Consider the following 23525-nt stretch of genomic DNA (forward strand, 5'->3'; position numbering starts at 1 on the left):
GATCAGAGGACAGATTTTAGCACATAATCATATGGTTATAATCACAAAGTACAATAATAGATGCATGACAAAAGGAATATTTTAGAGTAAGTTGCTCAAATACGAGGGTAATGGGCACAGTATAAAAAGCTAGACAGACAAGCAGACATATTAGGCTAATAGTAGTTCTGTTTATTGGTTTGGTGTATTGAGAACAGGTTTTATTTCAAGCTATCTTCACAAGCTGCACAGATTCCAAAGTCACATATCCTCTATCTGGAGGTATAATTGCTATTTAGAGACCCATTTCTTTATTGCTGCATAATTTAAAAATATACATACTAGTTAACATTTTGATATGACATGCTAGAAAACACTGCATGCATTTCCCTGCTGTTTTAACAATTGCTAAACCCAGAACTGGAAATATATGTAGATGGAGAAGTTTAAGAACAGTGTAAGTCTTGAGGTTTATGCTCCATTAGAAATGCAGCAAAGTTCAATATTTATCCAAGCAACTAGGAGGACTAAAATCAACTAAAAAAGAAATACTACCTTCAAGCTTCTACAAAAAATTTACAAACCACAAAGAGCAATACGTAACTATAGATTATATTTATTATAAAATACTACAAGTCTACTTTTTATGCAGATAGTTAAATGGAATTATACAAGTTTGACTGATATATTTAATTTTTTAACTTAAAATGTATTTTCTGTAGTTATTGTAAAGCAATCTCATATCACAATTACAAACTGCTGCTGCTAGTAGCCCTTTCATTCTCTGGCAGCTGAGACACAAATCCGCTGGGAAACAAAGTTGCACGGAGGGAATCGTCCTATCAGTTTACATCTCTTTTCCTGTCTCAAAAATTAAATTAGATGGAAAACAAACCCTACACGGCTGGAAAAAGCCAGATTAGGGAAAAGTGCAAATCCCTTGGATGCAGCAGAGGAACAGAAGGCCATTGGGCTGCTGATGCTGGAAGACAAGTAAAGAAGAGGGAGGAGCCTGTTAGGGGAAGGGAAGGAACTTTGGTAGGGGAATCCAAGTGAGTTTTGTTAGTGTCTAAATTGAACTGATAAAGCTCAGCATGTTTGCACAGATTTATCTGACCCTTTGGTATATTTTTTAAATGAAGCCAAAATTTAATATCAATTTTGATTGTCCCAAACTTGTGTAAACCAAATCTATACGTAGGATTGCTGGGTGTCTGGTTTTCAACCAGAAACCCTGGTCAAAAAGGGATGCTGGCGGCTCTGGTGACCGGGTCATTAAAAGTCCGGTTGGTGCAGGGCTGGCAGGCTCCCTACCCAGCTCTGTGTGGCTCCCAGGAAGCAGCTGGCATGTCCCTCCAGCTCCTAGGCATAAAGGTGACCATGGGGGCTCCATGCACTGCCCCCACCCCGAGTGCTGGCTCCACAGTTCCCATTGCCCAGGAACCACGGCCAATGGGAGCTACAGGAGTGGCACCTGTGGATGGGGGAAGTGCATGGAGCTGGAGAGACATGTCGCCACTTCCTGGGAGCCACCTGAGGTAAGTGCCACCTGGAGACTTCACCCCGAATGCCCTCCCACATCCCAATTCCCTGCCCCAGCCCTGAGCCCCCTCATGCATCCCAAACCCCTCATTCCCAGCACTACCCCAGAGCCCTCACCCCCAGCCAGAGCCCTCACCCCCCTTACACCCCAACCCCCTGCCCCAACCCGATGAAAATGAGTGAGTGAGCAAGGATGGGGGAGAGCGAGTCACAGAGGGAGGTGGGGTGAAGTGAACAGTTGCCGGGCCTCAGAGAAGGGGTGGGGCCATAGTGTTCAGTTTTTTGCCCTTAGAAAGTTGGCAAGCATACCTAAAGGTAACGTTTGCTGAAACACATAGTCAGAGCAAGTAGGTTTCACACAGCCCTAAGGCCAAGCATTTAATATCCCCCAAGAACATATGCTTCTCTCATTCCATCTCTCTCACTCCCCACACACCCCTATTTATTTATCAGAAAAGCAAAAATCCAACCATAAAAGCTCCCCAGTGATGAACTGCATTATTTTCTCAGCACATGTAATATGGTGTGAATTTGGTTGTGTCATTGAGAACCAGAATCCATAACTTCCACTGGAAATAATGGCAATCTGATGATACATGAAAATCCACTGGAGTTGTCTGTCAGTACTGAGGAAGATAAAGCACATCATCACAGTAAATGCTGAAGAGCAAGGACTAAAAAAACCTACTACTACTCATCAAGTACCATTGTGGAGAGGGCACTGTTTGTAACCTCACTGGTGCATGAGGTTGAGGTGGATGGAGCACTCTTGTCATTAGTGGTGGCTTTGCCCGAGATTATTTCCTCTGTATTCCTTTCTGGCTTCAATAAAATAATGTAACATTTTGGCAGAAATATGCAACCAAGCAAACCAAAGCTTGAGGCCAAAATTGCAAATATCTCAACAACTACTTTGAATTTCCCTCTTGTGCTTAAGTAGGCTGGAACAAAAGAAATCCAGACTATGAAGAATACCAGCATTCCAAAAGTGATGAATTTTGCTTCATTGAAATTATCTGGTAACTTGCGAGCTTTGAAGGCAGTGATGAAGCATAAGACAGCAAGAAATACATCAAACCCAAACATAGTACATAAAAATTCTATGGAACCTTCATTACACTCAAGAATTATCTTTACATTTTGGAATTCCATATTTGTGTACACATATGGAGGTATACATGTGAGATAGGCCATGCAAATACACACCTCAATTATCACAGAAATTAGCACAAGAAGTTTTTGATGAAGAGCTTGCATGGATATATGGTCATGCTTCTCTGCAGCCTTCAGCTTGCTACCTCTATATGTTAACAGGAGTGCAATCGTTTTTCCCAGTATATAGGACAAGCAAAGAGAAAACCCCATGGCAAGAGTCACTTGGCGGATCTGACAAGACCATTCTTCTGGTTGACCAACAAAGAAGAAGGAAGTTAACAAAGTAATGACAAGAGATAGCTGAATGAGAAAGCTCAACCCTCAGTCATTGGCTTTCACAAGAGCAGTGTCCCTGTGCATCCTATAAACAATGGTCACAGAAAGGACAATACAAGCTCCAAATAGAGAGAGAGCTACCAGTGAGGTCCCTAAAGCTTCATCATAAGCCAGAAACTCCACCTTCTTTAGCACACATTCATTCTTGAGTGTATTGAACCAGTAATCATCACGACATGGAAAGCATTCTCTTGCATCTGTTAAATACATAAAAGATTTTTTTTAATTGATTTAGGCATGGACTGTTAAATGGATCTGTTTGAAAAAGACTCTCATTACCAAGTTTGCTACAGATGTGTCTTTTCTGGGGAGAGGGAGGATACAAAATAAAGCTTTTTCCAGTCTGGTGAAGCACAGAAGTTAACCACTAAGAAGTTTGGGCAGATGGATTCCACCAGCTAATGGAATCTCACCACACTTAATTGGGATAGCTGCTGGGGATAAAATTTAGCCAATGCATTTCATTAATTGAAAATAGCTGGTATAATGCATGCTATGTCATTTAAATAGCATTCTTCATGTTTGACATGTTCCTAATAGTGGAAGGATTGTAGAGGGTTCAGAGAAGTTCCATGAGACTGATAAAATTATTGGTAAACATACTTTACAGTGAAAGACTCAAGAAGCTCAATCTCTTTAGCTACTCAAAGAGAAGGTTAAGGGTGATTTGATCACACTCTAAGTACCTACATGGGGATCAGGAATTTGGTAACTGGGCTCTTCAGTCTAGCAGACAAAGATATAACAAGATCCGATGGCTAGAAGTTGAAGCTAAAGAAATTCAGACTCAAAATAGGGTGCAAATTTTTAACAGTGAAGATAATTAACCATTGCAACGACTTACCAAGGGTTGTGGTAGATTCTCCATCACTGGCAGTTTTTAAACCAGACTGAATGTTTTTCTAAAAGATTACTCTAGTTCAACCAGGAATTAATTCAGAGGTCCTATGGCCTAGGAGATCAGACTAGCTGATCAAAATGGTCACTTCTGGCTCTATAATCTATGAATTAACAGCTGATATTTAAAATAGAGTTGGCAGGGAAACTGAATTTCAGTTTTGTGGAAAATTTTGAGTTTTCAGAAATATTTTCATACTGAATTGGAGTGTTTAGGTATAAGTACCTCAATACAATGGTGAATGGGTGTTCTAGAAATACCATAGACAGAGGGAGATTTATGAAGCCCTGAGTTTGCCTGTTACAAAAATTCTACTGTATCTGAAAGAACTCTGGTCATTCTAATTTTATCTCATATAGATCTGAATGATTCAGGCCTTTACTATTATATTATCTGGATGAAATCCATGATATGTCTATACCTATTTATTCTTACATGAGGCTTTTGTGCTGTACCTGTTTCATTACTTATCTCTCCATCTGCACATGGAATACAGACAAAACAGCATACAGGCATCCCATGTCGGATCCCCTTTCTAGTACCAGGTTGGCAATTTTCAGTACACACAGAACACAGAGGCTAAAAGGAACAGAATACAATGTCAAATCTATTTCTTCTACAGAGAAATGCATTAGGTATATAAATATGTAGCTAAAAATGGACCATTCCCAAATTGCAAGCCTGGGCTCCCCAAAAAGTTCATTTATTACAGTCTATGCTGGAACCTTATCACCTTTTTTCCACCCCTAAAACTTAAGAGCTCGGCTTTGTGCTCCAGATTAAATGTATTATTTGTTATTTTTCCACCAGATGTGTCAGCCAGATTAAACTACAGCAGTGTGTATTAAATAATTAATATGCTGCTGGAACATTAAAAATGAAACAACAACAAAATAGGGAGAGGAAGCAAACGTCACCCAAAGAGTAAAAGAATACATTTTTATAAAGAAGAAACAGATTGTATTTTAAATGAAAAAATATCCTGTACAAAAACCTCTACAGCTCTGTACACAACCAGACAGGCTGGTTTCTAAATAAGGTCTGTTTCTAAACAAAGATATAATATGTATTTGAACAAACAGATATATTTGTGTATTAAATATGTGACTTCGAACATATTAAAAAATGTTCAAAAAAGCTTTTTAAGGTGACAAAACCTGCACTCCTTACTCAGGCAACACTCCCATTAAGTCAGTGAGTAAGGACTTCATGATATGGCCAACACCAGGTAATCACAGGCTAGTCTGCACTGTCTTTTATTAATCATTATTATATTATTAATAATAATAATTTCTATCTCAGCAGTGCCTACTGACCATAATTAGAGATAAGAGCCCCATTTGTACCCATCCTCTGTGAACACAACACAAATTACAATCCCTGTCCCAGAGATTTTACAATCTAGTATTTTGACTATACAGAGCAATTAAATAAACAGACAAATAGAGGTAGGGAAATGACTAGGAGGTGGGATAACAGCAGGCAAAGTAACAGTTAAAAAAAAAATTTGCAATACATCAGTCTAAGTAGTCACAGAGAACATTAAGAAGCAAAGATTACTAACGTTTAAGGTTGGAATGTTCCAGAATATGGAGTCATTATATATCTTCATCTCATGCCCAGCTTTTGTATCATTATAGATTCCAATCTTCACAAAGGAGATTTCTCCAGTTTCATTCAACTGCCAGTTTATAATGTCTTATGGCGCAGACACATCTCCATTGTCATCTATCTTTACTAGCTCATTGTCAAAGGTTGTAAATTTAACATTCTTCAGATAGTACATTAACTATAAAACGGGGAAAGTGACTGTCAAATTAATTTACAGAGTTATGTACACTAGTTACATAGCTGGGAAGGATCTGAAGTAGGACATGGACCTGTCATGTCTAGAATTGTCTCAAAGATTTTAAAAACTTAAAAATAAGTTTTAAAATATATGTACATATAATCTTGGGCCAGATAAGTGGTCAAGTAATCCCTCCCATGGGAAGAAAAGCATGACTAATGAAAAATCCCCTTCTGTGACCCCAAAAAGATGGGCTGCTTGCTGCTTATTACGCTACCAAACTGAATCATATTCCTTTTAACTCATTAAATTCTATGTAGTAAAACTTCTGTGTAATTCTGCTCAGGTCCATTGATACTACTTGATTTTACCACCTCAGATGGAAGTTCATTTCACCTACAGCATTCACCACTCTCTGTGTAAAATAATGGCCTCAAGTTCCTCTGACATATATTGGGGCAGATCCTCATCTACTGTAAATTATCCTAAACCCACTAATTTAAATGGGCCTGTGACAAATTTACATAGCTAAGGATCTGCTTCATTCCCTCTTAACATGAACATGTTGTGACATTGCACCCATATTGCTTTATGGAAATATACTTATGAATGTATATATGATTTAACTGGAATATGTTTTATGCTACATATGCCATGCAAAGGTTATTATCTACTGAATATATTCATCCTATTTATATGCATGTATCATTTTTGTATTTGAACTTATGAATATTGGCTGTGTACTTGTTTGATTTTAAGTAGCCTTAGTAAGGCATTTGGTCAGCTTCTTAAAAAAGGAATTTGCAAGTTAAATGCCCAATCAAGAAACACTTAACAGACATAGGAAACTTGGAAGACTCCAATCCAAATAAGAAGTCTACCTGGGGACGTTCAAGATAGCATGTAAGCAATGGCTGCCACTTGTAAGGAACTGAGTCATGCATGGACATGTGACTTGCCCATGTGACTCCAAAACTCCATCTTGGAGCTGGATTCTGCATAGGAGAGAGGAGGGGGTCTCCACCCACAAGAGAAAGTCTATTTAAGCCTCTGGGAGATCCCTCCATTTTGTCTTCAGCTGGCTCAAGAGATAGCCTCTCCACTCCAAAGGATACCTGAAAGAAACTGGAACAAAGGACAGTAACCACACGGGTGTGAGTGATTGCTGGACCCAGACTAGAAGGAGGCTAGTCTGTAAAAGAAGCTTACTGGAACATCTCTGAGGGTGAGATTTCATCTGTAATCAATTTCTTACTGGATTAGATTTAGACTTGTATGTTTTATTTTATTTTGCTGGGTAATTCATTTTGTTCTGTCTGTTATTACTTGGAAACACTTAAATGCTACCTTTTGTATTTAATAAAATCACTTTTTACTTATTAATTAACCCAGAGTATGTATGAATACCTGTGGTGGTGGGGGGGAAAACAACTGTGCATAGCTCTCTATCAATGTTATAGAGGGCAAACAATTGTATACAGCTTTATATAGGGTAAAACGGATTTATTTGGGGTTTGGACCCCACTGGGAGCTGGGCATCTGAGTGTTGGGGACAGGAACACTTCTTAAGCTGTTTTCAGTTAAGCCTGCAACTTTTGAGGGATGTTGTTCAGACCTGGATCTGGGTGTGTAGCAAGCTAGCATGTCTGGCTTAAACCAGGCAGGGCACTGAAGTCCCAAGCTGCCAGGGAAAGCGGGTTCAGAGATAGTCCCAGTACATCAGTTGGCAGTTTCCAAGGGATTTTCTGTGATCCAACTCGTCACATATGTACCTTCTATTTGTGGTGTGTCCAAGTGATAACACTGTACCAATTTCTGCCACCTTTACTCATGCTGGGTAGAACTTTACTCCTCAAATAGTCCCCATGAAATCAGTGAGGCTACTTGTGGAGCAAGGTGCTACTCAGTGTAAGAGTATCAGACTTTGGCCTAGAGTAGTTATCTCTCACATCATTTACAAAACCCAAGAACTTGAAAGCAAGGAAAAGACATCACAAAATGTGCACTGACAACATAATAAACACAGTCTCAGCTAACGATGACCTTATGTTCAAAGGGCCTGATTCTGATTTCACACCAGCGTAATTCCATTCTGATATCTACTTACAGCCTATCATGGGGACCCAATATTGTCTCATTGTTTCATTGTACTCCCCTATCAATCTGTCTGTATCCATTGAGCTTTTGTCTGACCCATGACTGTAAGCTTTTTAGGGATGGGACTATCTTTTTGTTCTATGTTTGTACAGCACCTTGCACAACAGGATCCTGGTCCATGACTGAGGTTCCTGGTCCTATGGTAATACAAATAATAGTATCTGAGCACCTCACATCATCCCTGTGGGATAGGGAAGTGCTACTATTAACTCAGATATAGACTGACTAGCCCAAGGCCACACAGGAAGTCTATGGTTGGGCAAGGAACTGAAGCCAGGTCTCCTGACTCTTAAGGTAGAGGTCCTAACCACAATACCACCGTTCCACCTGGTTTACACAGGTGTAAACAAAATCTGAATCAGGCTCATTTAGTGCAAATCATAACTCGTCACTTGATTTCAGCATATGTTTCAAATTTACTTATTACTCATTTTATTATTCAATTTTTCTGGTATTAATATTGAATTAATTATCTTTATAGATACACTTTTAAAAATTAAAAGAAAGTTAAATGCAATTGCAGACACTACATTAAAATTCTTTCTTTAATTCATTATGTAAAATTATGATAGGGAAAAGCAATGCTTACCTGCCAGGGCTCAAAATCATATATAATTGCACAGGAATTTTTTGGAAATGGTCCACTTCCTTCTGCACAGGTGTCTAAATTGTTAAGGGCATGGGCCACAGTGAACACAGCTTTATAGACTTTATGTGTTATTCTGAACTCTGAAATATCCAGGTAGGTATTTTTTATGTCCTCCAGTTTCTCCTTTCCAGTACAGAGCTGATCAGAAACAGGATGTACTCCACTCTCTTGACCTGTTACATTTATTCTAAAATCTGTATTATAAGGTACTCTGCTGTTAGACCAAGTGCAATTGAAAGCAGTCTGCCAGAACTCAATAGTCAAGTCATCACTAGCATCATTATCTGGATGCACATCAAGCAGAAAGTCTTTTAATCCTGGCATGTCACCTCTCCATACTCCAAAACCAATGGTCCCACCAAGGAATGAAAAATATTCAGATTTAGCAATTAGTGCTGATGTACTCCAGGCCTCACTTGCAATCCAGGTTTTGCCAGTAATGTTACTGGGTGCAATTTCTTCCATTAAGGGACTGAGGTCAATATCAGAGGAATACATTACAATGATATTTGCTGTGGATTCTTTTATAGCTTCCACAACTGCTAGTATTTTTTCCCTGGAAAATATTTTTGGAATGGTATCAGAGAAAGCAGTGCAGATTCCAGATTTCTCTACATGTTGTTTAAAATACTTGATTCCGTATTTTCCATAGTCATCATCTGCTGCTATTGTTCCTATCCACACCCAACCAAAATGTCGAACAAGTTCTGCCATAGCCAGTGATTGATGGTTATCATTCAGTATAGTGCACAGAAGGGAAGAGAACTGGTATTTGTCAGAAAGAACCGAGCAGGAAGAGGCATAACCAACCTACAAAAAAAAAAGTATTGAGGCAGGGATTACTGGTCCAGTTATTGCTTTGTTTTTAATTTTCTTCTATTTATCTATCTTTGGTATTTATTGGGCAACGTTCACCAAAGCCAGGGCCCAGTGTATAATGTGACTATGCAGCCTCAAACTGCTGCATCATTAGACATTATTTTTATGTTGCTGTGTATGTGTATTCCAGAACCTAAATTTTCATTTCAAATAAAACTAAATAACAAGCCTTTATGGTTATGGTGAAAGATTTCAAAAGGTAAACCAAGTGTAAACCAATGCAATATAGACAGCTTGAAACAATAGTACTGAGAGAAGTCAACTGAGTGTGCACTCTGAAGCCTAGCAAGGACAATGTAATTATCAGGAGCTAGGGATCACCAGCACTCAGAGAAGCCTTGGTCACACCACTCTTTGCCCAGCCATGGTCCCTGCACTATCTGCTGGGAAGGAAACAATGTATGAGCTACTGGGTGGCTTTGAGCCAGCCAAGGATTCCTCTACACAACAGTGGTCCTCCAGTGGCCAGTTAAGCCTGTGGTGTAGCCAATAAAATGGTGGAAAGTTCTTAACAATATGTGTTAGACCATTCAAAGTGAAGACCATTCAAGGTGTTGACTGGCCACTTCACCTTGAATGGTGTCTTAACTCAGAGAGACAAGTTGGATGAGGTAATAAATTCTCTATTGGACAACTTCCATTGGTGAAGAGACAAGCTTTTGAGTTTACACAGAGCTCTTCTTCAGGTCTGGGAAATTCCACCTTGTGTTTAACTGTGACACTCTGAGCACCTTTCCCAGACCCGAAAAAGAGCTCTGTGTAGCTCGAAACTTGTCTAATTCATCAGCAGAAGCTGATCCAATAACAGATATTTCCTCACCCACTTTGTCTCTCAAAAATTGCTCATTATATTTAGATTTTAAACAGATAGAACCTTCAGTTACCTCAGGGAAATAATAGAGCCCTACGATTCTTGAAGAAGCAATAGTCAATGTTGATCCACCAGCTCCAATGATGGCTACAAGAGGTGCACCAGCACTGCATCTGAAGTTGGGCATTGTTTCATTCTGTCCAGTCAAGTATGCCAAAGTCCCTTCAACAGTTTTGGATGTTGTAAAGCAGGTATCATAAATGTGATAACCCAGTGTTATATTTGGTAGAAAATCTAGCCTATTGTTCACCTCTTGGATGGCATGTATCATAGCTCTGGCCCAATGGAAACCTCGGAAATTAAACCTGCAAAGACGAAGTATTTGTCAGTGCTGAATATATTGCCAAAAGCACTTCACATGGAACACACTTCCTGTGTCATTCCTAAAAGGAAAGCAACACGTTTTGTGAGTGCATGGTTTTCCTTGAAAATTAATGGCGTTTGTTGAAATCTGATCCTGTAAGAGCTGATCTGATCGGAGAATGTTCAGAAACTTCCAAGAAGGCACTCAGCACCTCCCAGGATCAGCTCCAAAATGAACAGTAAGTGAATTATCATGGAGGGTCTAATCCTGCAGCCCTTACTCATGAATAGTTTCATTCTCTTTGTTATCCTATTTCAATCACTTACCATTCACCTGAGTAATGACTACAGTCCTTATTTTGTAGTCACTCCATCATCCTCAGCGCCAAACTGGCTGAGAACCAGCCACTTTTTTTTTTGATAAGTCATTTTCCAGTGACACTTTGTTCTCACCCACCTCATCTTATGTTAAGAACACCTCGACAAAAGCCTGTCATTAGCATCAGATCAGCAATGGAGTACCTCCCAAGAATCCCAGTAGATGATTTCTTTCAAGTAGAGAAACACAGGAGGTCACAATGTAAACAGAAGCAAAGCTGACATAGCTGTGAAGAATAAAGGCAATCTCCCATGGACATGTGCCTTTACCTACATCTCCTCAGTAGCTTAGCGTGAGCTCTTTGCAAACTTATAAATTATTCATTTTGTCTCTCTCTTACTTTCAGCCTTTGAAATTATGATTTATTCAGAACTGAGTGTAAATCCATGCTCCACTCAAAGCCCTACTGTTCTGCTTTGCCATTATTTGGGCAAACCCAGAGGGAAAATGCTTTCATATTGCACCTTATGAGTCTTTCAAGACACCAAAACAAAAAGAAGCAATCACTGCTGTTGGTTGCATGAGAGTCAAAAGTACATTTCTTACATTGTAAATATTTTAATAAATAGTTTAAGGGGGGAAAGATCATCATAATTAGAAACAATTGTACTTGTCTGATTTCTATATAACATGTGATTCTGAGATTTAAAACCAACTTCTACTCTCTCCACACTAACAGACTGCGGGTGCTACAAACCGCGCATAAGGAAAATATTGACTCAGTGATGAGCTTGGAGGTAATAAGCCACCAAATAATCCACTTCAATGTGACTCTTCTAAAGTGGCTTTGATCTGTAGGCAGTAAAGGAAAGTTTTGTTCCTATTCTGAAGAAAGCTGATGTGCTTATGTATTGGTGCAATGGTGGCCAGATACTACATAGACAAACACCCTAGAAGATTCAATAAAAGATAATAATTTGTAAAAGTCCTGCCTATGGAAAGCAGAATCAAAATAGAGAAGCTGCAATGTTTCATCACTGAGGTTTCAATATGAACCAATATACTCCTCCAATATTACAACTAATTAATTAACTAAACCTGCCCTTTCCCTCTGAGTTTTGTCTTGAGATTCAATAAGAAACTCAGAGATTATGAAACCATGTACACCAGTCCCCTGGAAATGTTCTGGGAAAGTCACACGAATTCAAACCTAGGAGTGTTTGCCTAGACTTCAAGTCTTTCCTCTTTTTAAGCCTTTATCTGTTCTAGATGGAGCACCAGTTGCCACAATCACATCCATGCAATCCATTCTAATGGAGTCATGGTCCAAACTGTGCCTGGAACTAGCACTCTGAGTTAAAACCTACACTAGATGTTGGTGATTCCTGGGAAACAGAAACAGAAGCCAGGATGTCACCAAGAAAATCTAGCAGAAGCATTACAGCCCCTGCTGCTTTTATTGGACTTTAGGACGCAGCAGCAGCACCAGACCTGCTATTTGTGACATGTTCAGCTGACATGGCCAAGATGTGCCCATGACTGGACAACAATCCTGATGGGCCCACTGGTGATGGGATTTGTATTTCCAAGAAGGATAGGTCGATCGATCCCAGGATAAATTTACACTCAAACAAAACTCCACTAACGCAACAAATCACTGTCAGAAAATATTTTATATATTTGTTTCTTACTCCTTCTATCTCTTCCCATCTTCCAGCCTTGTGCCAAGCATGGCACAACCAGACCAGAGTCTGTGGCCCATGAATTTTATTCACTTGATAAAGCCCTCAGCAGATTAGTCAGATTGCTTGAATTTTCTCTCAGCCTTTCTGACCAAGCTATAATTAGAATGATTAGAAGCTGTCATCATGAAACATGAAATCTGCTTAGATTTAGCTTTCCTTGAAAACTCAAGCCAGACTGGTTGGAAAATTTACAAAGATCTACAAATGTTTCAGAGACGCTCAGATCTGGGCATTTTGGTTCAAACCATTTTTTAGTGCAAACCAGTGCTTAATTTGTGCCAGGGCACCTCTAGGCTTGGCAGTTCATAGTCCCAGCACCTCTGGGCTTGCTGCATTAGTTATGAATGAAAAAATTGCTTGAGGTCCAGCACCTAATTGCTTGAGCTCCGGCACCTCTTTCATTACTGTCAAGGCTGATTCCCCACTTTGAGAAGGTGGGGGCCCACAAGGATTTTAAAAATTAATACTGGCTACTCCAGGCTGGTATTAAACTCCCACGGTCACAGCTTCTCTCTGACCTGGGATGAGTTGATGCTGCCACCATCCAAGTGCAAAAAACCCCTTTTTAGAGAACCCAGAAGCTGCACTTGGGAATTCCTTCCTGTGGGGTATCCTCAAGCCCTTTCATGCCCCCCACCCCCAGGGGAAGAGCTGGAAAGAAAAACAAAGGAAATCAGCTGTTGCCACCAGCTAATTGAACAACATGTGCACAAACCTCTTAGGACACCAAAAATCCAATCCTGTTCTTTAAAAACGTAAATTTTATTAAAAACAAAAAAGAAAGAAAATACATTTGAAACTTAGGCTTTTGCTAGATTTTAAAAACCCAGTTACAAAAATTAAGTATCAAGATAGCTCTCTTGAGGTTCAGCTTAAACATTACAAGCAAAACAAAAGCATCTGGGGTTAGTACAGAGGAGTCCACAAGCCTATAAGAAATAAAAGAAATAACCCTAATTGTGTTTTCCTAGACATTCCCTGATTAATTACATAATCAGGGTTTTAGATAAGTAAGGTTGAGGTATGATTTGATGCTTTTTCATACCTGGTTTTAAAGCTTTTTACAGCATAGCTCCAGCCAGGGCCGGCTTTGTGACCCTCGAGGCCCAATTGGAATACTCGGCAGCAGTCCAGGGCTTTGGCGGCACTTCAGTGGCAGGGAGTCCACTTCAGGTCTTCTGCAGCATCTAAGGACACACACACATACCCTGCTGCCGAAATGCCACCGAAGACCCCCAGAGTGGATCTCCCACTGCCAAAATGCTGCCGAAGACCCCTGGAGCGAGGGTCCCTTGGGCGCGGGCATGGGACTCTCTTCAGTGTAGGGCTCAATTCCAGGGAATCAATGAAATTGGCATAAAGCTGGCCCTGGTTCCAGCCCTGTCCCCTCTCTCCGGAGAACAACAACAGACAAAGGGACGTTTTTTCCCCCCCCAATTTTAAAAAGTTCTAGCCCTCCCATTGCCTGTTTTGATCAGGTGCCCACTCCCTTTCTTTTACCTATGGGTTTTTTTTAACCTTTTACAGGTAAAGCAAGTAAAGAAAGCTACCAACAGGGATTTTGTAGGTAACTGGCTGGCTGGCTGTCCATAAAAGGGAGCTATTTCTCCCACCACCACCTTCGTTTATCACAATTACAAACTAAGCACTTGTGCAAAACCTTGTTGATTGAAACAAGAGGAAACATTTCCAAAGACCCATGCAAACTGGAGAATTCCCCTTAATGGAAAGTGAATTCTGATGCTGAAAGCCTAAGTTTTTATATCAGTACTTTTGTTCAAAGAACTATATTCATTCAGTTAGGGAATAGAAACCTAACACAAACATGTGTCCTCTGTGCTCAGTCCAGACTCACCAACACAGGATACAAAATTCTAATGAAAATTTTAATGAAATGCTCAGATGCAATCTACAGACCTTTTTCATGGTGAACAATTTCAAATAATAAATACACGAGAAAAATGGCTGTTCACAGACAATTCACACTGAAAAAGGGGTGAGATTCATCATGTAAACTATACACTATGAATTATTCACCCAGTTTTACTTGCAGCTGGACAATTTGTTTGGAGAAGGAAAAAAAATCTAAACAATTCATATACCAATCCTATTTTCATATGATATGCTTCCTCTTCCTCAAAAGCAGCAATAGAAATCCCTAAGGAAACATAAATGAATCTATTGCTATTCCAATCTATGTTGTAGTTACTATAGAGAAGAAGAAAGCATAATTTCTGCTCTGTTTTGCATTCTGTGGGATGTGTGCACAATTGTTTTACAATACAGTCAGAAATGTGATATTATTTCCAGCAATACTGCTGCTGTTTTCTACTCAGCAATGCCAGAAGCGTTAACAAATACTTTATTGTGATAGTTACTGGGGATAAAATCCTGAGGGGTGCTAAACCCATGTAACTCACAATTAATTCTTTGGGAGTTGCTGGCACTCAGCAATTCTCAGAATTAGGATTCTTTATTTACCACTACAGAATAATAGAAAACATTTTGCACAAAGTAATCACAGTGGCAGTTTTACAGGGAATTACTCACTAGCAAACTTTAACAAGTATAAAAATTACATACACCTCTACCCCGCTATAACCCAGTTGTGGGGAGCCAAAAATCCCTACCACATTATAGCAGAAACCCCATTATATCGGGATAGGGGCATGTCATAAACGGATATTTAAGAGTTAATGGAACAGAAGTACTTCATATCGCTTTTGCCTGTAAAGGGTTAACAAGATCAGTGAGCCTGGCTGTCACCTGACCAGAGGACCAATCAGGGGACAGGATACTTTCAAATCTTGAGGGAGAGAAGTTTTTGTGTGTGCTGTTAGTTTTTGGTTGTTGTTCACTCTGGGGGTTCAGAGGGACCAGATGTGCAACCAGGTTTCTCTCCAATCTCTCCGATACAGGCTCTTATAAATTCAGAATAGTGAGTACTAGGTAGATAAAGCGAGTTAGGCTTATGGTTGTTTTCTTTATTTGTAAATGTGTACTTGGCTGGAAGGAGTTCAAATGTGTATTTGGCTGGAAGGAGTTCAAATTTGTATTTTGCTGAAAGGATTTTAATTTATACTTCTATACTTAGGCTGGGAGGGTATTCCCAGTGTCTATAGCTGAAAGACCCTGTAACATATTCCATCTTAGATTTACAAAGATAATTTTTACTGTTTTTCCTTCCTTAATTAAAAGCTTTTCTTGTTTAAGAACCTGATTGTTTTTTTTATTCTGGTGAGACTGGGTCTGGATCCTCCAGGGAATTGGTGGGGAGAAAGGAGGGAAGAGGGAGAGAGAGGTTATTTTCTCTCTGTGTTAGGATTACTTTCTCTCTCAGGGAGAGTCTGGGAGGGGGAGAGAGAAGGAGGGGGGAAGGTGGATTTTCCTCTCTGTTTTAAGATTCAAGGAGTTTGAATCACAGTGATCTTCCAGGGTATCCCAGGGAGGGGAAGCCTGGGAGAGGCAACGGTGAGGGGAAGGGTTTACTTTCCTTGTGTTAAGATCCAGAGGGTCTGGGTCTTGGGGGTTCCCAGGCAAGGTTTTGGGGGGACCAGAGTGTACCAGGCACTGGAATTCCTGGTTGGTGGCAGCGCTACAAGTACTAAGCTGGTAATTGAGCTTAGAGGAATTCATGCTGGTACCCCATCTTTTGGATGCTAATGTTCAGAGTGGGGGTTTATACCATGACAGGGCAGTAGGGCTCCAGCAGTGATATAAAAGCTCCGGGCTCCAGCCGCTGCAGGGAGCCCCAGGCCCTTTATATTGCCGGTGGAGCCCCACTGCCACAGCCCCGGGGTAGCAGCAGAAGGGCTCCAGCGGTGATTTAAAGGGCCCGGGGCTTCCTGCAGCAGCCAGAGGCCCGGACCCTTTAAAGCGCTGCCGAAGCTCCTCTGCTACCGCACTATTCGTGAACCCGTGTTATACCGGATCACGTTATAGCGGGGTAGAGGTGTATTGTTTAAAAGGACAATGCAATAAAATTAGTGGAACAAAGTGTTATTAGCATTTTTCAGGCTTGAGGCTACAAGGATTCTTTTTTATGGCCCATATTCTATTGTCAGTTTTTCTGCAAAATTCCTGCTGACTTTAATGGAAGTTCTGTTCAAGAAACAAGGGTCTATATAGCCTCCAACCAGCATCCATTGAAGCCAGTGGGAAGAAGATTAGGTCCTTGTTCTATATTCAAATAGTATGCAATATGGGTCTGATCCTGAAAAGGGATGCTGACCACCTGTAATCCCTATGGACAGCAACAGAAACTTCAGGAACACAGCACCTGCCTGCATGATACTAGCAATAGCAAAGTGTTCTGAGCCATTTTTGTCTCCTTTCAGAATCAACTTTATTGGCTCCTAAGACATACAGAACAAAATATGGTTAATACATGGTATGCAATTACCTTTATTCATAAACTCACTGCAGTGGTCTTAGTAGAGTCCTCCTGGGCATTTTACAGTACAGATTGCCATACAGTTCACTGGATGTAGTGAATAGCCCTGGCTTAAACTGAGTCTTAACCCCCTTAAACATACATAATGATCTCTCTTTGCTGAGAACAGTCTTTCCAGAGCAGCACAAAGGCGTATCAGTAAAATCTGTGACATTTTAGTATCCCCACAATGTAGACACTATTTCATGGTTACTGGACAACAAAAACAGATATGATTTTACTCTGTGTTGTAAATGATGAGGCGTTACAGAAGAAATTACACCTTTCTAGTGTATTGGCTAGGGCACAATCCTGCCAGGTGCTAATCTATTCTACCTTATTCCATCAAGTTTTTCATGCTGAAACCACTGCAGTGGTGTTTGAGCACCTAGACTCTGATCCAGCACCACATTTAAGCAGATGCTTAATTTAAAACTCATTTATATTCCCACTTAAATCATCGGGATTAGCTGTGTACATAAGGTTAGGTACCTGTTTAAGTGCTCTGCTGGGTCCAGGCACTATTGAGCATCCTCGGTACCCTCCAGCCAGATGCTGAACATTACAACTGCTGAGAATAATTAATAAATGACACTAGAAAATTCAGGTTTTAGCACAAGCATTCTGCTGACTGCATATTGTTGGCTAGGCACTGGAGTCAGCTTTACTCACAATATTGAGCAAAATCTTCCATAAAAATGGATGCACTTGCCGTATCTGTCCCTTGTACCCAAAGGAGCCATGTCTAGTCTGTAGGTAGCATTTCTGCAGGGTGAGTCTAAAAGAGTTCTTCCTTGGTCAAGCCACTCAGAGCTACCCTTCGACTTCTCTTAAGTGGAAGCCACTGTTTGCACATCTTACGAATTCTACCATTTTTATCCAGTATAAAACACCTGCACTGGCACACACATACACACACTTCATTTATCTGCCAAGCTGCTACCTGCACAGGAGGGGAAATGTCTTACCCTTCACATTTTGGTGACACTGGCTCTGAAGTAGTTGGTTCTTTTTCTGGTATAGTCCTGAAGTGAATGGGAAACATTCCTCCTATTATCATCATATGGTTCTCAGATTCCACATAGCCATGTAAGTCAAATTTTCCTAGCAATCTACATATACCTTCTGCACCTTGAATGACCAGCATAGGCAGAAAGAATGAGAACAATCCTAGAAGCAAGTACAACTTCATGTTGGCCATTTTATTAGGAGCCAATCTGGGGAAATGATTAATGTAAAAAAATATTCAAGCCTTTATGAGGCCCCTGAACATATATTTATGTCTACCAGCCTATGAAAGTTCCCCAAGGACACAGCTACCAGCCTATGAAAGTTCCCTAATGACACAGCTACCTAACTGGCATGCCACATCACATATGCAAGGCACTATATAGAGTGAGGGTTATGCTGTTATTTTGAAAAGTACCTAAAATTTGCCCTGTTCCTTAATAACCAAATAAAGTGCTAGAAAGCAAGTTATTTGTACTATTTTGTGTGCTCTCTACTGCTGAAGTGACAGAATTCTGGCACTGATGTTTCCATAGTGAGTTAGGACACTTAGGAATCCTTTTTGGAAGGTATCGGGAGAATGTTTTTTAATTATCTCTTCATAAGTCTTATTCAGGTGAGCTATTACTGAGGTAAGTAGGAAAATTGTGCAGGATCAAGCACTTCCTTTTAATACACATCCCAGAAGGAGACAGACAGGTCTGATCCTATTATGTTTTATACAGACGTGTCTGCTGCAGGCATTAGACACTCAGTAAAACAAGCATTTGAGGTCTGGCGATAATATCGATGCATTGGGGGGTGCCTACCTACTTCCTTCATCAGAGATCCTGCTGGTGTGGATGAACCTCTCCCGTCATATTATGGGTGTGTTTCTTTAAAGATAGAGGTTGACAAGATTAGAATAAGGATCAGACTCCAGAGGATTTGAGAGCCAGCTGCTCCCCATTTGAGCTTCAACAATCAGATTCACCGATACCTCAGCACCTGGGTACCTTGTCCCTAAAAACTAGTTCAGCTTTTCACTGTAGTGAATGTTCTTTTTATGTTCTTATGTTCTTAGTCTGGCTAAATATTTTGATTTATAATACCAGGTTTTAGAAAAAATACTGCTCATCACGACTACTCGGTTTCCAAATTGTGGCACATAACACTTGAAACTTGTGGCACAGCTCAGATACCATCAGCCTCCTTCACTCTTTCAATCATGTTCTATATTTTGTTGAAAGAGAAACTCTTAGTGCCTTTGAGAATGTGTTTACCATTCTTGTGGAAAACATCACAGCCCACTTGCAAATTCAGTTAACACAGAACCACCTAAGTATGCACAAAAATGCAGGGAGAAATCATGAGACAAATCAGACACAAAAGATTTGAACTGGGAATGACCTTCAAAACATGCAATTTGTGTTTTCTATTTTAGTTTCTTTTCGAAGGGGAACATTAGTGATTTGTGAGCATTACATCTAATTAACTGTTATTTGAAATGTTATGTAAATGTAAGTGGAACTCCACCACAGGGCCCACCACTGAAGCTAGAGAAATACTGTTCAGTGGCCATGCCATGAGTTTGGTGATCTCAGTCCTAAGCACCGAAGGCAGTGGAAAGATTTCCATTGACTGTGTTGGGATTTGGATCAGATGCAAATGTCCATTTAAAATGTCTAAAACCCTTCTTAACTGACACTACGTGGCATTTTTGCTGACCTTCTTAACAGAGAGGCCATGGATTGAATGCGTGCGTAGACTGCTATAGCGTCTCGGGCTTAGAGATGGTTGCTCTGGGGGAGAATGGAGACACCATGCCAGGACAATGTGGGTAAAGTTTTTGCTGCGGCTGCCTTGTGCTGTACCTGTCCTGTGGCTCGAGGACATCAGTCTCCTGGTTTATCAGTTTAGACTTTATGCAAGCACAAAATTTTCACACCATTTTTTAAAAGAATAAATTAAAGGCTAGAGAAATGTGCTGCTTGTTCAATGCGTGCAGAAATAGGTGCAGATTCTTTTCTGGTTTTGCTTTTCCTGCAGCGTATTAACTGCTCTTCATTTCTATCAGCTACAAACCATTTCTCCGTTGTTTAATGTGCTGCTGGGCTCTAGCACTGTGTGCGCCTGAGCCTCTCTCTCACTCTTTCTATGTCATATGATCTTCTTAGTTTTTAACACAATACAATATACTTGTCACTACTTGTCTTTATCTTCCAGCAACAGAAACACCTGAACCCAGAAGGATATGAAAGGCATTTTAGGCAACAGGGGACAGAACAATGATGGGAAATTAAATGCTGCTGTGCTTGGTACATTATTTACTTTGAGGGACTTATTAACTCTTTCAAGGAAGATCATATTATTTGCATGAAAAAGCTCCTTGTAGCTCTTAAACATGAGTAGTTTAATGCAGCTGCCTATTCCTGCAAGAGAAGAATGACAGGAAAACACAGCAGTAGCATATTGCAGTTACAACTTTATACAGATATTGGTTATGTTTACAAATCCCATATGAGGGACCCCCATAGTGGCCTCAAATCCTGCTTGCACTCAGGCCCATTGCCTTGGATTTATGGCTATATCTACTCAGCAAATGAAGGTGTGATTGTAGCACAGGCAGGCATATCCCTACTAGCTTTAACCTAGCTAGAGAGGATAATAATAATAATAGAGTAGACATGGTGGCCAGGCTTCAGCATGGGGAAGGTTCCCCAGTACAAGCCTGCCAGGGACTGTGGGTATGTACTCGGGTTGCTAGCCCATATTGAAGTCTCTGCCACCACATCTTCATTACCACTGTTCTGTGTGCTAGCTAGATTAAAGCTAGCACAGGTATTCTGCATTACAATTACTCCTTCATTTGCTGTGTAGGCAAAGTCTAAGGGAACAAGTAAAGAGAGCAGGATGAGGCCATGGTTAGACTTGACCTTTCTGTTCACTGAGAAGAAATATATGCGTTTTAGCAGTAGTAAGATGGAAAAGGGTTTTACTGATGTTTGCAAAGCTTTTAAAATTATTAATGGACATCAGCAGTGATTTCTCTTCAACACGTTTAGCATTTCAAATAGTGATCATTGCACTGCTACATCTCCTTAATTTATCTGCATGAAACAAGTATAAATAAATGTTTGTCTGACAAGTAGGTTCACCTCACCCCTGATCTTCTTGGGAACTCCTGTAGGATCTGAAATATCAGAGGGTTTCTTGCCAGTGCTTGTGGAAGGGTCTCCTGTGGCTCCCTTATTATTGCTGTGAGATTTATGAATTCTAAATTGCACACTGTGTGAAATGCATTATGAGATGATTGTGTTACTTTGCTGCCTCTATAGCAGCCAAAAATCATCGATTCCAAGGCCAGAAGGGACCATTGTGATCACCTACTCTGACCTCCTGCATAAAGCAGGCCAGAGAACTTCCCCAAAATAATTCCTAGAGCGTTTTTTTTAGACAAAACATCCAATCCAGTTTAAAAATGGTTAGTGATAGAGAATTCACCACGGCCCTTGGTAAACTGGTCCAATGGTTAATTACTCTGTTAAAATTTTTTGCCTTATTTCCAGTCTGAATTTGTCTAGCTTCAACATCCAGCCACTGGATCATGTTTTCCTTTTCTCTGTTAGACTGAAAAGCCCCATTGTTCTAGGCATTGTACAAACAAACACACAACAAAGAGACAGTCCCTGCCCCAAAGACCTTACAGTCTAAATGCACTGTCACCAAAACATCCCCATTCTCTGCCAGCCAGTGAACAACCATGAATTACCTGGAGAGAGAACAACAAAGATTATGAATCAATACACAGGTTTTGGTCACTCTTTCATTCCATCACTAACTCAGATACTGAGATTGTTGGCAATTCATTCGGAATGGCTGATGAAAAAAATTATTCTATTTGGATGTGATATTTTCCCTAGGATTTTTACCAGAGAAGACTGCACTGAGCTATCCCTTAGACTAGAATTGATTTTTATTCCTTTCTCCAGAATGTTATATTCCTGAATATTGCTTTGATATAGCATTGAATCCTGCAAAAACCATCATTTAACATACATCTCACCATAAGGAAAGTGAGCTTAGGCATCACAAAACACTATCCGCAGAGATCACATATTGGTCCTCCTTATCCCCATCCTGTTTCCCCTATCTCCTGCCTGCTGCTTCTGCCACTGGGTGCTCTCCTCAGAATCCACAATGAAAGGCATTCTGTGACTCCAGCAATTTAGTGCATCTCCTTTGAAATCCAGGTCTTTCTTTTAATGAAATAGTGAGAAATCTAACACAACTGACTACGGTGATTATCTGGCTTTTCTATATAGAAGCATTAACTTCTCTTCACATTTCAGTTTTTTCTAATCTAACATCAATAGCTAGCTACTGAACTTTGCTATTCTTCTTCTGTAACACAAGGTGGCAGCAGTACTGCGTTGGTTGGTCTAGCACGCAACAGAATTTAAAAAAGCAAATGTGGCATTCATTGGTGCATATTGCAGTTTTACATAGCCCACGTCCAGACTAACCCGCGGCATCGGCGGGTTAAAATCGATTGCTCGGGGATCGATATATCGCGTCTAGTCTGGACGCAATGTATCGATCCCCGAGCGCGCTTACATCGATTCCGGAACTCCATCAACCTGAACGGAGTTCCGGAATCGACATGGAGAGCCGCGGACATCGATGCCGTGCCGTCTGGACGGGTGAGTACCTCAATTTTAGAAATTCGACTTCAGCTACGTTATTCACGTAGCTGAAGTTGCGTATCTAAAATCGATTTTAATACCCTAGTCTAGATGTGGCCATAGAGAAGGACCCAAACTGCAATATTCAGGTCTGGGTGTTGAATTCCTCATACTTCTGCAGTGTTTGGACAGAATAGCTTGGCTGGAGATCTGGGACCAGCCATGAAATTTAGAACTAGGCCTAAGTTTTGATTCTGAACTCCCCAAAGTTCAAAGATGTTTGAATACAGATCCTTCATTTGGTCCTATCTCTAATTATAAGGGGAGCACATTTATCAAGGGACTCTGGCTGCCCTTACATCCTAATGGCAACAGACATTATCGTACTAAATCTAATTCTAAAAAAATCAGAGAAAAGACATACTAAACCCAAATGAATACAAAGAAACTAAACTATAGACGTTTCTGGGTATTTCCAGCAAGCTTACCACAGCTGCTTGGTCCCTGGTGGTCCACAGGACCTTTGGAGAATCCTGATATGAGTCTCAGAGGGAATAAACTGTAGGACATACACTAATTTAATCCAGTCACCAAGAGGATCTGGTAATTGGCAGTCTGCTCCAGTGGCTGGAATCAATAGCTGGCAAGACAGAAGAACAAACTTTACTCTCCGAGTTTCCCTTTCCTACATGTATTTGATTTTTTTTTCTTCCCAGGTGTATTGCTATCAGAATTCAAATAATGAAGATTCAGTCGGAAGTATTGTGGGGATTTTTGGCACTGTTTAAATCCTCATTAA

General features: G+C 40.4%; 2 protein-coding genes across 2 annotated transcripts in view; both read right to left on the minus strand.

The window, feature by feature from the left end:
• Positions 1-23525, minus strand: part of KCNAB1 (potassium voltage-gated channel subfamily A member regulatory beta subunit 1) — a 287423-nt gene that overhangs the window by 253513 nt on the left and 10385 nt on the right. The window lies entirely within an intron of this gene.
• On the minus strand, positions 1674-21806 carry LOC115657634 (vomeronasal type-2 receptor 1-like). The gene is given in 11 exon segments (XM_030575695.1): positions 1674-3209; positions 4366-4489; positions 5475-5699; positions 8446-9315; positions 10269-10560; positions 18023-18079; positions 18872-18892; positions 19916-19962; positions 20373-20473; positions 20797-20988; positions 21749-21806. Coding segments are annotated over 11 exon segments (2985 nt in total). The 3' UTR covers positions 1674-2211.

This window comes from Gopherus evgoodei, chromosome 9, assembly GCF_007399415.2.
Source record: "Gopherus evgoodei ecotype Sinaloan lineage chromosome 9, rGopEvg1_v1.p, whole genome shotgun sequence".
Taxonomy (NCBI): Eukaryota; Metazoa; Chordata; order Testudines; family Testudinidae; genus Gopherus; species Gopherus evgoodei.